Genomic DNA, 16921 nt, shown 5'->3' with positions numbered 1-16921 from the left:
TAATATCTCATAAACACCTGAACATTTTAATAAGCAGTATATTGCAAAAGTCAGGGAGCACGTTTGCTCCAGGAACTAATAACATTCACTCTCTCCTATAGCTATCTGCATTGTGCTTGAAGCCCCATACTTGCCTTATACAAACGGCACTACTTACCTACGGTCTACTTCTGCTATTGAACATTATGTAACTGATGAAGGTCACCACGGACCGAAACGTTTTATTGCTCATGCTACAATAAACCTTGCTGCAATATATACTTAAGTTGAGTGCTGGGTTTACTATCTTGCATCCAGTAGTTTGTGACCTGCCGAATTGCTACAGTGTTTTTACAAGAAAAAAGGTGAAGACGCCGGAAGATGGGAATAAGACCAGGGTCAGGACCTTGTATTAAAAGCAGCACTCCAGTGCTGAAAAACATAATGCTCGAGTAGTACTTTAAATGTACAGTGGGCAGAAAAGAATGCTGGCACCTGCTGGAAAGTCAGAGCCTTGAGCATGTACCCTGTGTGATGGCACACATAGTACTGACCTGTCGGCATGCTATGCCTCGCTATAATTGCTCTGTGTCAAATTACAGAAATATTCTTACTTACTAACATGACATATAATTTGCTGGATTGCGTATATAATTAAAGTCACATAGAGGTACGGTGACAGACTACTCATAGTTATATCAAGTCTTAATACAGGACATCTCTGTGTACAATACCTAAGTTTGTCCCAAAAATAATGCCAACTAACAGTCACTTTTGAAAGTCCCCCACGGCTTTTGCTTTAGGCTTCACCTCGATGTATAACAGCTTTTTATTATGCCACCATAAAGTAAAATTCCCCGACTATTAACTATGTTGCAGGCAATATATGCAAGTAGAAGATAAGCAAAAAACGATACATACAGTGGTGATAGTAAGCGTTCGCTGGCACGGTCCCCTCTCCCATTCTACCAATCTGTCACTCACTTTGACATGTTTATTTGTATTTGCTTTGGAATTTATGTATTGGAATTAAGGACACTTCAAAATAAATAATATTAATAATAAGAAATGAACATCCTTTTAGGAATTTCAGATAAATCCTGCCCCATTCTTTATACCGCTTTTTATATTAAGTAACCTAAATTATTATACGCTACAATAAAAAATCCTTCCGTCAGCCTAATCCTGGGAGTGCGAAACAAATTGGACAACTTCCATAATTTCTCAATAAAGCAACGTTAACTATAACCAACAGATCAGAGATGGATAGCATGAGCCGCTGTTATAATGTTGTAATATGTCCCACAACCCCAAAGAATATGGAACTGAAGAAATTCATGTTTTATAACTATTACACAAGGGCTGAAATTCTGAGGCTGGAATTAAAGTTTTTTATTCTGCATTTAGATCTTTCTGTAGAATTCTAAAATGATGATCGCTGTAATGAAAATCTATGGAGCAGGGTGTTAAAATAGGCAGGCAGGGTCAGGAGGCAGATACAGTATTTTATTATCTCTTTCATGGACTTTTTGATATTTTACAGTGTTTGTTTTATATTTTTTCTCAACCATTTTCCTACTATTATCAGTAGCTCTGGTTTTGTTGTAGATTGAGCTTTAAGTCGCAGAGTACGACCTTGCCAGGAACATTCCACTGAGGCTTTTTATGTGATTTCAGGTTAAGGTACCTTTACTCTCAGTCATTTTCACGCAGGTTGAGTCAATATGGATTACAAGAGACAAATGAAGGTGAGGAAATGCTTAAATAGTGTTGCCACATATAGAACTTGGTCAAAAATTGTGAGAAACTTAAACTTATATACAAATGGTAAAGAGACAAATGTAGAAGAGAATAGTTTGAAATCTTTTACTATTTCTTTCTTTTTATCTTTCTTTCTATCTTTTTATTTATCTTTCTATATTTCTATTTATCTTTCATTCTACTTAGCTTTCTTTCCCTCTACCTCTCTCTTTTTTCTCTTTTTCTTTTTATCTTTCTATTTATCTTTCTTTTCTTATTCTTGTTATTATTATTAGTAGTAGTAGTAGTATTAACAATGATGGTACCACAATACATTTATAGTGCTAGTAATTATTATTATTATTTATTTATATAGCACCATTAATTCCATGGTGCTGTACATGAGAAAGGGGTTACATACAATAATTAGCAAGCAGAAACCATATAAAATGAAACATTTTAATAAATACGTATATTTATATTACTATCCATCCATAGTAACTCTATTCATAATAATATAGCCTATGTGTATATGTATATATTAATATATGTATGCATATATATACATACACAGACACACATGCCTCTCTCTGCATAGATGTATACATGTGAGTATGTGTGTATACATACATATATATGTACATAAATATTGCCTATGTGCATATGTATATATACATATACGTATATGTATGTACATGCCTCTCCCTCTCTCTCTGTATATATGTATAGATGTAAGTATGTATATAGATAGCTAGATATAGATAGATATGTACATATACATTGCCTATGTGTATATGTATATATACATATATATACATGTACATATAGATACATGTAAACACATACACACAAACCTCGCTCTGTATAGATGTAAGTATATATATATATATATATATATATATATATATATATATATATTTAGTTGGACTTGGATATTTCAGATAAGGAGTGTACTCAGATGTTTCTATACACAAGTACATAGTATACTGTTTTATACTCCATGCCTCTCGAGTTCTGTTGGTCCACCCTCCAGCAATAGTACATGTCACTATTATTTAGACATACTTGGAACCTCCTTCTGATGGGTTTGGTTATGATTTGCATATCTCTCATAACATAAGGAGACTCCAGGCTGCCAATAGCAGTCTCTGACTCCTCCTGCCAGTGAAAAGCCTTTTTCCATGCAATGCACTGTAGTTATTGAAACATCATTCAAAGTTGAATAAAAGGCTGCATAGAATTAGGCATCAAGAAAGAACACTGGTATTATATATTTATTTATTTTAGGCAAAGGTTTAAAAAACAATGAGAAGTGGAGAAGCCCTTGCACTGCTTGTATGGATGCACTGCCTGTTGACTTGCTACAAAGTCGTCGCCACTACTGAGTCGCCTCCTACTACAAGTAAGTCTGAATACTTCTACTAGTCAATTTTTTAGCCTCATGCATAGAATACAAATTGAAGTCTATCCAGACACAATTTAAAGTCTGGAAAGGTATAGCTAAGGTTACGAGCGTTGCCAATATATTTTACCTTAACCTTCATTCTGTCTGTTTGGGAATATATGAAGTTTGTTCCTGAGCGCTGCTGGACAGCTGGATGCACTTAATTCCCCTCTGGACTGGTAGTACAAATGACTGCATAGCTTTCCTAATCATATTTTCAGAAAGTAAGGAATGTGCTAGAATTCTTGGCACACGGATGCCAACATATGGCGCTCACAGGGAGAAGGCAATGCTGAGTGCATCTTAAGTTACTGAGAAAGTGCTGCAGTCTTCATGCACGCTCATTCATTTATGACTAGGCTGCCGTCACACTAGCAGTATTTGGTCAGTATTTTACCTCAGTATTTGTAAGCCAAAACCAGGAGTGGGTGATAAATACAGAAGTGGTGCCTATGTTTCTATTATACTTTTCCTCTAATTGTTCCACTCCTGGTTTTGGCTTACAAATACTGAGGTAAAATACTGACCAAACACTGCTAGTGTGACGGCAGCCTTAAGGAGAGTTCATTGTGATGTGTGTTACCACGCGGAGATATCATCCTCATCTGAACTGGGTTTTCTCACACTAATCAGTCGTGTGAGAAAACGCTCTAAATCTGTTTTTATTATTTGCTTGTATTAGCAAAGTTGTGGTAATTTAGAAGATTTCACTATTTTACCTTTTGGTAAATTGTACCTGGGGCTACATCAGACGAGGCTTTTTAATTGTCAGTGATGTGCGGAACTTACTGGCAAACCAAGGGTTATAACTTATTATTCGATAAGGGGTGTACCAACATGTAATAACTTTTTCAGAGTGGTGGGGAAAAAGATTACAAAACCAAATGCCATTATTATTAGAGATAATACAATTATTAATAAATATTATTATTATTAATATTATTATTAATAATACAATAAATTTTTAGTGCTAGTATGAGCAATAAAAAATATGAAAATGAAAACTTATTATTAAATAAATCAAATAGTAGAAAAGAGAAAGGAAGGAAGGAAGGAAGGAAGGAAGGAAGAAAGGAAGGAAGGAAGGAAGGAAGGAAGGAAGGAAGGAAGGAAGGAAGGAAGGAAGGAAGGAAGGAAGGAAGGAAGAAAGGAAGGAAGGAAGGAAGGGACAACTTTTTCCATTATTTATTATGCTTACTTATATAGCACCATTATTACCACAGCACCTTACAGACATCATCATCATCATCACTGTCCCCATTGGGGCTCACAATCTAAATTCATGATCAGTATAGTTTATGTTCCATAGAAATCAGAGAACAAATTTCAATGGAATATTTCTACTTTATATTTATCCTTTTTGTGAGTTCAGTGTTTTTGCAAGGCATAATTTTGCTTCGTTATGTACAGACTAATCCTACTAATTCCCATGATAATCCTCCTTATGGTTTGAATTTAGGAAACACAACAGGAGTTTAGGAGGGCTGGTAGTATGAATGACAAGCGGGGGAAGAAAGAAAAAAGAGAGAAAGAATGTGACCGATGGTTACCTTCTTCATGCTTTTAACCCAATACAAGGTCATTGAGACTCCACCCTGCCACACACCCCCTCCAGTGACCTGCTGATTGGTGCATAGAGGCCGGCATGAGTGGGCTAGCCCACAAGCGCCTATCCTGGCAGCTATTGTCATGGGAGCAACTGTTCCCTGTTCTGCAGCTGTGTGTGCTGTTCATGCTTCTTGCAAACCTTATTTGTTTCTAGGCGTGATTCATTCGTCACTTGTTGCCTATTACCAGAATGCAGATAAAGTGTCTTATATACAATAGCCATAGTGACGTTAAGATTACAGCCACATCATCAGACCCTGTTCCCATCTGCTTCGGAGGGTCTGTTCCAGATTTGCATGCAGCACTATTCGTTCCATCAAAACAACAGACGCCATGATGGAACTAAAAAGGTCCCTTATATATAAGTAAATGGCGTCCATGATGGTGTCCATCATAAATAAAAGTCATGTTTCCAAAGCGCTGCAGGATTAATGGCGCTATATAAGTGAGTAAAATAAATAAGTCAAGATACGAAAAAAAACACAGATAAAATAATCTATTTTTGTGCTGCAAAAAGTTTGCATGCAAATGCAATTAAACTACCGGGGGATAAATAAACCTGAGCATGAAATGTAGTAATAATATAAGTGATGAATTGAATTTACAACCAATCAAGGCAGTTATTATTTGTTAAGTATTTCAGAAAGGCAAATATTTATACAGACTGAAGAGGACTCGATGATAATTTACATTCTCTGGGGAGTCATTAGAATAAACTGATACAGTTAGGGATGCTGCGGAAACTTAATCTCAGTTTTATGAGGATCCATGATTGAACCTGTGATTATTTATAAGTGGAAATGCGACTGAATTTAGAACGGGAACCCGCTGATTAAAAGGCTGATGTATTCAGCAAAACCATGCGCCTTACAACACACGTGGGCTGTCATACAGAACTGTAAAACCACTCTCCTTCCCGAGGGGAGAATATCTGTGAAATATACTACAGAGGTGTCTTCTGTGAGATTCCACATTATTATTCAGGAATCAGAGACATATATATATAAGTTTATCTTGTGCGTCAATGTCTAAAAGCTAGGAACATGAAGTGTTAAAGGGAATCTGTCAGTAGGATCAACCATCCTAAGTCATCTAGACGGGCATGTAGGTCATAGGAAGCTGAATAAAAAGATATCTTGATATCTGCCATCCGATGTCTTATTCCAGAGAAATCCACCCTTTTCTTATATGTAAATGAGCTGTTAAGATCTATGGGCCGGACATAGATCCCACCTAGAATCTGCCTCCATTGTTTATTTTAAAACAAAGGTGGCATTACCAGTGTGACATTTGTAGGTCAGAAGAGTAGACTGTCAGTCATTACATGTTTCAAACTGATAACGCCCCCTTTCATTTAAAATAAGCTCTGGAGGCAGATTCTTGGGGAGATCTGTGTCCGGCCCATAGCCCTGAACAGCTCATCTACATATTAAAAAAATTTGGTTTTCTCTGGAATAAAACATCAGTTCCCAGAAATAAAAGTATCAGGTTATTCAGTTTTCTATGACCAACATGCCTGTGTAGATGGCTTAAGAGGGTGGATCCTACTTAAGCACCCAATTGTTATGTCTCCTGACATAATCTGTCATGGTACAGTTAGGAGGCGCCCATACAGATTAGATGGTCTACTGCCAAAATCTCCACATTTGGGATCCCTTATAAAAGTAAACTATTAAAGAGATAAAGGTGTCATTTACATGAGTAATCATTGGTAGTACAACCATACCTTTAACTCTTTAACAGCATAGGACATGCTTATAAAGGACTCCATACACGCTAGATGATCAGGAGTTTTTGGCGTGATCGGCAGCCCATCTAATGATAGTAATGTGTATGATCAACTTACAACTGTCACAGACAGCAGATGTTGATTTAATAGGGTGCATCATTTACATAAGAGAGATCTAGGAATTGTGAAGGTTAGATCACTATCTCACTTCTTTTTCTGAGGTTATTTGATGTCTTTCTCAACAGGAATTAGGTTTTGCCAACTGCAAATTTATCAACGCAAATATTAGCATTTACATCACATGCTCAAGTGCATAATGTCAGTGTGCTCAGTTCAAAACTTAAGTTCAAAAATTAATTACAGTAATGTTTTATTTTCATTTTTTTATTGTTTTAAGTACATTAAAAGTTTATGGTGAAATTAAAAAAATCACTACATACAAATTGTTTTGATTTGTGAGACTTTTTTTTTTAAAGGAAATGTGTCACCAGATTTTTGCCACTTAATCTGAGAGCCACATGACAGAAATGGGTGATATATCACAATCACTGTTTTATCTGCAGGAAATTATCACTAGATGCTACTAAATCTCATGTCCGGTAGTCCAACCACACCCCCACCACTGGATGGCAGCTTTCTGCCTATGCACATTGTAGAAAGAAAGCTGCCAATCACTGGTGTGGGGGCGGAGTTATAAAGAGCTCAACATTCCGAGAACTCTTAGATCTGCATCAGATAAAACCATGATTTTATCAAAACTGCAGTAAGAAGCCCAGTAAGTGATGCGCAGCTGCAATTATGGTATGTGCACTTACATTATGCTGCTGACAGGTAAGGTATTAAAATCCTAGTGATAGATTCTGGGCATGACATTTTTATCATATATACTTATAAAGAATGTTAAGAACAATTGGAAAAACTTGTGTAAAAAATAAAAATCATCCCCAAAGAGTAGAGACAAATAATTGCTATGCGCTTCCCTAGTAAATTATAATGTTTGGGGATGCAGAATACTTTCACCCTACTGTCCTGTCAATACCACATATGAAAGTTAGATCTGACAATACTGCTAACATTACTCTTCATTCATTTCTTCATATTTCCTGCAAAGCCTCATGATAGAGGAACATGTCCACACCCTATAAATGTTATGGTCTGTGGCTTTCTGGTTAGTAAAAAATGCTTTCATTTAGTAGAAGTGGAGAGCGAGGGTGAGAGGTTAAGCCGCCTACTAATGATCTTGCATTTCGAGGCCGTATATTCTGACTTGAGGAGTAGAGGACAGTTTGATGACTCTCAGGGTTACAGCCACATATCCATGTTGGACTGCAGAGGTCAGCTGCTACTGTAGATCATAGGCTGACTCCTTTGTAAGATGACGTGTTGGTAGGGTGCCACAAGGAGCAGAAGCTCTTTCTGTGTTCTCTCAGTATTGACATGCTGATATTTGGCAGTTATTAGTGTCAGCGATGTTGTATTAACAGGATCGTACCAGTACAATGCAGAACATACAGCAATTCTTGGAAAGTAAACCTCAGGAGGAATAGCTCTGCCAAGTTAAGTGCTAAGAGCCAGTTTATCTCCAAAAGTCACTCATGCTCTGCAACTATGCACAAAGAAGTGGAAAGGAAAGCTGAGGACCAAAACTAGGGGTGACAAAATAACATCAAAACTGGGTTTACGGTGCACGTTCTGGTATCTCCCGTGAGTTTAGGGCTGGAGGAACACAGCAGATTGTTGCCTACTTTTAGTGACCACGGTCAAGTACTCTGTTGTAGCGCCATGGAGGTCTCTGTTGTAGCAACGGTTTGGTTATTTGTCCTTTCTTTCTTATCTCAAAGGAGAGAGAAGTTTCCACAGCGTCAAATGTGACGTACCACATCATGTTCCACTGTAGTTACCACCGGCGGCAATGTCTTAAAGATCCATTGCTCTATTTCTGGAATAGTAACGCTATATATCTTTAACCTGCAACCATCGAAACTGACTTCCAGTGTCTGGTTATGTGACGCCGTCTGCGCCTCCTAAACCAGAGCATTGCCTGTAAACCTATAACAGTGAGCTGGATACGTTGCACATATTATATTATATAGGTTAGCCGGAAGCTGTTATAAATAAGAAAAGACTAGGTGTGCTGCTCTATCTATCTATCTATCTATCTATCTATCTATCTATCTTCATATCAATCTATCTATCTATTATCTATCTATTCTATTATCTATCTATCTATCTATCTATCTATAAGAAAAAAAACAGGCAGCACTTGAATAGTGAAGCAAATGGACTTTATTAGCCCATGTGGTGTGGCAATGTTTCGGTTGTGACCAGCCTTTCTTAAAGGGACACTGTCACCTGAATTTAGAGGGAACAATCTTCAGCCATGGAGGCGGGGTTTTGGGGTTTTTGATTCACCCTTTCCTTACCCGCTGGCTGCATGCTGGCTGCAATATTGGATTGAAGTTCATTCTCTGTCCTCCGTAGTACATGCCTGCACAAAGCAATCTTGCCTTGCACAGGCGTGTACTATGGAGGACAGAGAATGAACTTTAATCCAATATTGCAGCCAGCATGCAGCCAGCGGGTAAGGAAAGGGTGAATCAAAAACCCCAAAACCCCGCCTCCATGGCTGAAGATTGTTCCCTCCAAATTCAGGTGACAGTGTCCCTTTAAGGCTCAAGTGTTATTCCAGCCTGTGATCTCCTTATCTAATTACAAGTTGGCCTTTGGTGGTTGTTGTCTGACAGTGATCTTGTGGCTGGGATATGCATGACGGCTCCAGCCAGATCAGCCTGATAGAGGTTATACCTGAGGGTGCGTGTTCTCATTACTCTCACTGGCTGTCTGCTGTTGAGTCAGCTCCTGGAAGGTCACAAGGGTCATTAGATAACAGTAGCAACTTCCACAAACTGAAGCAACTTTACTGATGGTTTATAGATACCCGGGAACCTGAAATCACATCTATAGAAAACGTAGTAATAGCTAACCACTTGTGGTTTATTGCACTGTAATATCTAGTGTTATTCCATTAGGAGGTGTAGAGGATGGTAAAAGTAGCACCCAGGTTCTGGTGCCCGCGTGGATGGGAAAGCTACTCGTCCACATAAAAAGACTCCAGTATTGTGGCACAGGGTAGGTGGGGGGCCACACAAAAAGACTCCAGTATTGTGGCACAGGGTAGGTAGGGGCCTCATAAAAAGACTCCAGTATTGTGGCACAGGCTAGGTGGGGGCCACACAAAAAGACTCCAGTATTGTGGCACAGGGTAGGTAGGGGCCACACAAAAAGACTCCAGTATTGTGGCACAGGGTAGGTAGGGGCCTCATAAAAAGACTCCAGTATTGTGGCACAGGGTAGGTAGGGGCCACACAAAAAGACTCCAGTATTGTGGCACAGGGTAGGTAGGGACCTCATAAAAAGACTCCAGTATTGTGGCACAGGGTAGGTAGGGGCCTCATAAAAAGACTCCAGTATTGTGGCACAGGGTAGGTAGGGGCCTCATAAAAAGACTCCAGTATTGTGGCACAGGGTAGGTAGGGGCCTCATAAAAAGACTCCAGTATTGTGGCACAGGGTAGGTGGGGGGCCTCTTCTAACCCAGTAGCTACAAGTTTTTCTCCAGGGAGCATGTTAACATCCATGGGAAACAAAGAAGCTCTGTCTTAGAAGGTTTTGACTTTTTTCAAGCAAAACGAAGTACAGAAATGACACAGGATGTCTTGTAAGCTACGTATAGTAGTGAGACCACACATCCATATACTGTCAGGGTAGGAAGGTCTAGAACATATACATGTTCAGAAAGGAATACAATATGGCCAATGTTTTACATTGTCATGAAAAGGCACGTGGAGAATGACTGCCGGCTTTTCACTTTTACTACTATATTACTTCACAGGAGACTGAGTGTACATATTGCTTCACTTAGTAAAAAATTAACAGAATCTCTAGAATATTACTGCAATTTGTTCTTATGAAACAGGAACTGCAGCCTTTCATTCTGAAATGTGCTAGTATGTAAGGTTAGATTAAACACATAGTATAATACAGTTTGCCTCGCACTCTAATAATCTGTACGTTAATGTATTGTGCTAAGTGGCGAAGTTCACGCGGGGCAAAATTGTTCCCGATTTTAGTGCAGAATTAGCAGCAAAATCCGTGTTTTAACACAGCAAGATTTTTCCTGTTGTAATCTGTATGAATTAAAATGGATCTGTCACAATACAAACGGTATACGTTATCTAATAAATCTCTAAGACCTGATGAGTATGGTAAACTTACTTTGAAAATCCATGTCCGAATAACTGTAATCCTCAAATTAAAATCAGTCCAGTCTACTTATCTTATTATTAGCTAGGGAAACTTTTGCAAAGGGTTCCACAGCCTTAGGGTATGTGCACACGTCAGGTTTTTTTCCTGACAAAATCCGGAGAATTCTGGCAGAAAATTGCGTTTTTTTCCATGCGGATTTATCGCGGTTTTTGCGTGTTTTTTGCGCGGATTTTTTGCGGAATTTTAGCGTTTTTTTTTTTTTTTTTTTCCTGAAAGTCATTTTGGCTTAAAAATCCGCAAAAAATCCGCAAAAAGAATGAGCATGTCCATTTTTTTTGCGGAATGCGTTTTTTTTGCGGTAAAAAACGCATCCATCTGAACAAAAAATCCGGAATGCATTCTAAATTATAGGATGCATATTTTTAGCGTTTTTGATGCGGAATTATAGCGTTTTTATAGCGAAATTCCGCAAAAAAAACGCTAAAAATCCGGACGTGTGCACATACCCTTAATGTGGAGAAAGAGACCCTGATTCCAGCGATGTATCACTTACTTTACAGGGTGCAACAGTTGTGATGCAATCAGAGTTTTTAGATGTAGCATGTAGCAGAGCTCATAGAAATGACCTCGCCTGTACCCCTGATTAGCAGCTTTCTGTGTATATTGCATATTAGCAAGAAGCCGCCAATCAATGCTGGGGGTGTGGTAGGACCAGGATGCATGCGGAACATAGTCAGGCAGTGATAATCTCCTGCTGACAAAACATTTGTTGTATTGAAACAACAGCACGCAGCCTGATAATTAAATAAAATGAAATAATAATCATTGCTGAAATTAGTGTCTCAGCCCCAAAATCATGATGCCCTCAAACTATATAAAACCTTGTTGAAAGATTCCCTTTAAGTAGAATGATCTTTCCCGCTACCTGGTACTACTTTTACTGCACTCATATCTGCTAAGCATTTTGTGTAAATTGGAGAAATAGTCAAACTTCACTCACATACATAGAAAATTGAAGAAATGCCAAAAGACCAACATACAGATGTTGATACTGATTTCTGGAATTTCCATTGTACACCAAAGTAGCTTTCTGTAATACAGATGTATCACTCTCCATAGCAGAGCATTAGGTCATTACTTTTATAGATACGTCTATAATAAGGACCATACCTAGAGCTAAGAATAGCTGCGTGTACAGGCACCATTAAACATGTATGTATGGGGTATACAGATAGACTGGATGGTGATATATCACATCATCACACATCTGCTTATTTCACAGCAGTCAATTCTGTCTGGAAGAAAACTGATTTCAAAGACATTGAAAGCAAATTTTCCCTTCGGACCCCAGAGGAACCGGATGAGGACACTTGTCATGTCGTACCTGGTGAAGAGCAAACTGTTGGGAACTGCCACTTCAACCATACAAGCAAAACCTTTGTAGTAATCCATGGCTGGACGGTAAGTGGACGGAGAATGGTTACAGCGTTGCAATGGTTAATTTCCATGTCAGTTCCTGCAGATTGATAGCACTTCTTTAGGAAATGATTGAGCAGCTGCCAAGCTCTATATTGATTCCTTAGCTGAAATCTATTGTTGTCACAAATCCGCTGGCATATATCACCGAACAAGTGGATTTAGTCTAGAAACCTGTCTGAGCCTTCTTTGTTTGCAGCTTTAGATAGTTTAGCTACATGACCTGATAGTTGTAACGCAAAGACAGTGATCACAATGTAAATTCATCCAAATCCTCATTATCCTAACTAAATGTCATGGTGGCTTGCTGATAGAAATAACTGGAATTTCCAGAACCTGGGACGCAGTGGCCATGTGGCAAGCTTAGCACCTCCTTTCCAAATTCACAGGTTCTTCGCAATGATGCCACGAGCAGTCAGTAATGAAGTTTCTTGCTGCAGCATCTCTTTTGGGAGGACTAGACTAGATATTACATGCATTATAGCTTATAGCATATCTTCTCCATCCATTAGAAGGGTACTCCCATCTCCAAGATCATATCCCAATATGTAGTAGGTGTAATAATAATAATAATATTAGACAATATCTCCAATTAGAAATGTAGTATAGTTTTTTTTATTTGCTCTTTCCTCATGGGCAGGCATTGCAGGACCTTTGGTATCCATGGTTACGTCCACTGATATAGTGACAGTTAGCTAGTTGTTAGTGGTCGTAACCGTGGATACCTAAGGTCCTGCAATGCCTGGACATGAGGAAAAAGACAGCAATTAAAAATACTATACTACATTTCTAATTGGAGATACATGCTAATACTATTATTATAATTACAACTACTACATATTGTGATAGGATCTTGGAGATGGGAGTTACCCCTTTACGTTTCATCTTTGGACCGCTCCTCTGTCTCCTTGATTCTTGTTGGCTGAGGGAAGTGAACTCCTGAAGAACGACAGTTTATTAACTTTGCACAGTGCTTACAAGATCTAGAGGTTGTATGTGCAGCACTGTCGACACAACACTGTTAGACTGCAACAGTGGCCGCTAACCTAGAAAACATATATTAAACAATGTAATTAAAACTCCCAAAGTTTTCTATTTTCAGGAGCGCTTTCCAATTTTAAAGGGGTTGTCCACTACAGGACAAACCCCACTTTATCACTACAGGACCCCATGTAAATTAAAACCAGTAAACAAGTACAGTAACTCCTGGAATGTCACCATTCCAGTGATGTAGGCGTAGGCATCACTGTTCATGGCGGGTTACATTGTTGCATCACGTGAGCATGACTGCAGCTGCCATTCAGCTGTATGTAGCCAGTTTTCCATCATAGCGAATGTCCGCTCTGACAATATAGTAGTGACCGCTGATTGAATGCAGCGGTCGCATGACACAATAATATGACCTACCAAGAACAGCGGCCCCAACATTGCTCAATTGGTGCCACTGCGGTAAGAAAGAAACTACTGTTTTATTTTACTTGGTGTCCTGAAGGGATGAAATAGAGGTTGTTCAGTAGAGGAAAAAAACAAATGTCACGATTATTGATGTTGAGAAAACCAGTTAAATTTGCAAACCAATATCCAGTAACAAAATACCCAAGTAATTGTGAAGAATAGAGCAAAGTAGCATGCGGTAAAAAGGATAATATTACCTCTGCCTGGCCAAAATCTGTGTGAAGGAAAATTAGTGAATACAGATTGTCATTTTCTGCATAGTAACACCATAAACTGAAGGGAATCTGTCAGCACAAAATTACTGTTCGAAAAAAGCATTGGAGCTCAATCTACCTTAGGCATAGCTGAGCAGTTTGGCGCACCTTCCCACCTACGGTACTTATTTTCGATCTATCTCTGAATTCTGTCATGTCTGAGCTGTCAGTCAAGGAAGGGGAGGTAGAAGTAGGTGGGAAGGTGCACTGAACTGTTTGGCCACATGAAAGGTGCACCATGCGCCTATGTTTGTTTTGAGCAGTCATTTTGTGCTGATAGACTCCCTTTAAAACACCAAATCATTGATCAATCTCTGCCACGATCTATTATCTTGTCTGGGCTGCTATTGTACAAATGAAGACTTGTCTCCGGAGATATGAATGGATTTTTAACTATAGCACCCAACACCATTCCAATAAAGGAGATCAACTGTTTGACAAATATCTGCCATTGCTCTCCGCTTGAGAGATACCTGTTGATGGTTGTCAGAAAATTGTCTAAATCAGCCTTTTCTGCAGTGCTAAATCTCAAGTATATGGCCCAGCTTTTATTCTGAGCCGTATCCATTGGTTCCTTCCACTCTCATGACAGCTTAAAGGTTAACTACTATGAATGCTTTTTTTAACATCAAGGTCTCTGACATATATGTCGAGTTATTGCGATGACTTTATGGCTGCAGCAGTTAATTATATAACTTTAATTAGATAATATAGATAATAAAATGCAAGGAAACTAGTCTATTTAACCCCCAAGGGTGGTTTGCACGTTAATGACCAGGCAAATTTTTACAATTCTGACCACTGTCCCTTTATGATGTTATAACTCTGGAACGCTTCAACGGATCCTGATGATTCTGACAATGTTTTCTCGTGAAATATTGTACTTCATGATAGTGGTAACATTTCTTTGATATTACCTGCATTTATTTGTGAAAAAAAATGGAAATTTGGCGAAAATTTTGAAAATTTTGCAATTTTCCAAATTTGAATTTTTATGCCCTTAAATCACAGAGATATGTCACAAAAAATACTTAAAAAGTAACATTTCCCACATGTCTACTTTACATCAACACAATTTTGGAACCAACATTATTTTTTGTTAGAGAATTATAAGGGTTAAAAGTTGACCAGCAAGTTCTCATTTTTACAACTCCATTTTTTTAGGGACCACATCACATTTGAAGTCATTTTGAGGGGTCTATATGACGCCATGTTGCGTTTGGAGAGCCCCTGATGTGCCTAAACATTGAAACCCCAACAAGTGACACCATTTTGGAAAGTAGACCCCCTAAGGAACTTATCTAGATGTGTGGTGCGCACTTTTACCCACCAAGTGCTTCACAGAAGTTTATAATGTAGAGCCGTAAAAATAAAAAATCATATTTTTTCATAAAAACGATCTTTTCACCTCCAATTTTTTATTTTCCCAAGGGTAAGAGAAGAAATAGGACTGCAAATGTTGTTGTGCTATTTATCCTGAGTACGCTGATACCTGATATGTGGGGGTAAACCACTGTTTGGGCGCATGGCAGAGCTCGGAAAGGAAGGAGCGCCGTTTGACTTTTCAATGCAAAATTGACTGGAATTGAGATGGGACACCATGTCGCGTTTGGAGAGCCCCTGATGTGCCTAAACATTGAAACCCCCCACAAGTGACACCATTTTGGAAAGTAGACCAATGAAGGAACTTATTTAGATGTGTTCTGAGAGCTTTGAACCACCAAGTGTTTCACTACAGTTTATAACGCAGAGTCGTGAAAATAAAAATTCTTTTTTTCGCAAAAATTATTTTTTAGCCCCAGTTTTGTATTTTCCCAAGGGTAACAGGAGAAATTGGACCCCAAAAGTTGTTGTCCAATTTTTCCTGAGTACGCTGATACCACATAAGTGGGGTAAAACCACCGTTTGGGCTCATGGCAGAGCTCAGAAGGAGCGCCGTTTGGACTGCAGACTTAGATGGCAAGGTCTGCAGGCGTCACATTGCGTTTGTAGAGCCCCTAATGTACCTAAACAGTAGAAACCCCCCACAATTGACCCCATATTGGAAACTAGACCCCCCAAGGAACTTCTCTAGATGTGTTGTGAGAACTTTGAACCCCCGAGTGTTTCACTACAGTTTATAACGCAGAGCCATGAAAATAAAAAATAATTTTTTTCCCACAAAAATGTTTTTTTTTTAGCTCCCCAAATTTTTATTTTCACAAGGGTAACAAGAGAAATTGGACCCCAAAAGTTGTTGTTCAATTTGTTCTGAGTACGCTGATACCCCATATGTTAGGGTAAACCCCTGTTTGGGCGCACGGGAGAGCTCGGAAGGGAAGGAGCACTGTTTTACTTTTTCAACGCAGAATTGGCTGGAATTGAGATCGGACGCCAAGTCGCGTTTGGAGAGCCCTTGATGTGCCTAAACAGTGGAAGCCCCCAATTCTAACTGAAACCCTAACCCAAACACACCCCTAACCCTAATCCCAACTCTAACCAAACCCCTAACCTGAACATGCCCCTAATTCTAATCCCAACCACACCCCTAACCCCAACCACACCCCTAACTTCAACACACCCCTAACCCCAATCCCAACCCTAATCACACCCCTAACTCCAACACACCCCTAACCCTGACACACCCCTAACCCTAATGCCAACTGTAAATGTAATCCAAACCCTAACCCTAACTTTAGCCCCAACCCTAGCCCTAACCTGAACCCTAACCCTAGCCCCAACCCGAACCCTAGCCCTAATCCTAGTCCCAACCCTAACCCTAGCACCAACCCTAGCCCCAACCCTAACCCTAGCACCAAGCCTAGCCCCAACCCTAACCCTAGCCCCAACCCTAACCCTAACGGAAAAATGGAAATAAATACATTTTTTTTATTTTATTATTTTTCCCTAACTAAGGGGGTCATAAAGGGGGTTTTAATTTACTATTTATAAAGTGTTTTTTAGCAAATTTTTGTGATTGGCAGCTGTCACA

The 16921-nt window shown here is 39.0% G+C and overlaps 1 protein-coding gene across 1 annotated transcript in view; it reads left to right on the top strand.

Moving 5' to 3' along the window:
• The first annotated feature begins 2862 nt into the window (after window positions 1–2862).
• The window catches only part of LPL (lipoprotein lipase), a 37445-nt gene continuing 23386 nt past the window's right edge, over window positions 2863–16921 (top strand). The window contains exons 1-2 of the mRNA XM_069742379.1: window positions 2863–3121; window positions 12048–12226. Of these exons, the coding sequence (XP_069598480.1) occupies window positions 3025–3121; window positions 12048–12226 (276 nt within the window). The 5' untranslated portion in view covers window positions 2863–3024. The remainder of the gene's footprint in view (window positions 3122–12047; window positions 12227–16921) is intronic.

The sequence above is a fragment of the Ranitomeya imitator genome, chromosome 1 (assembly GCF_032444005.1).
Source record: "Ranitomeya imitator isolate aRanImi1 chromosome 1, aRanImi1.pri, whole genome shotgun sequence".
Classification (NCBI taxonomy): domain Eukaryota; kingdom Metazoa; phylum Chordata; class Amphibia; order Anura; family Dendrobatidae; genus Ranitomeya; species Ranitomeya imitator.
Note: the sequence above shows the minus strand (reverse complement) of the source record. Positions and strands in the feature narration are given on the sequence as shown.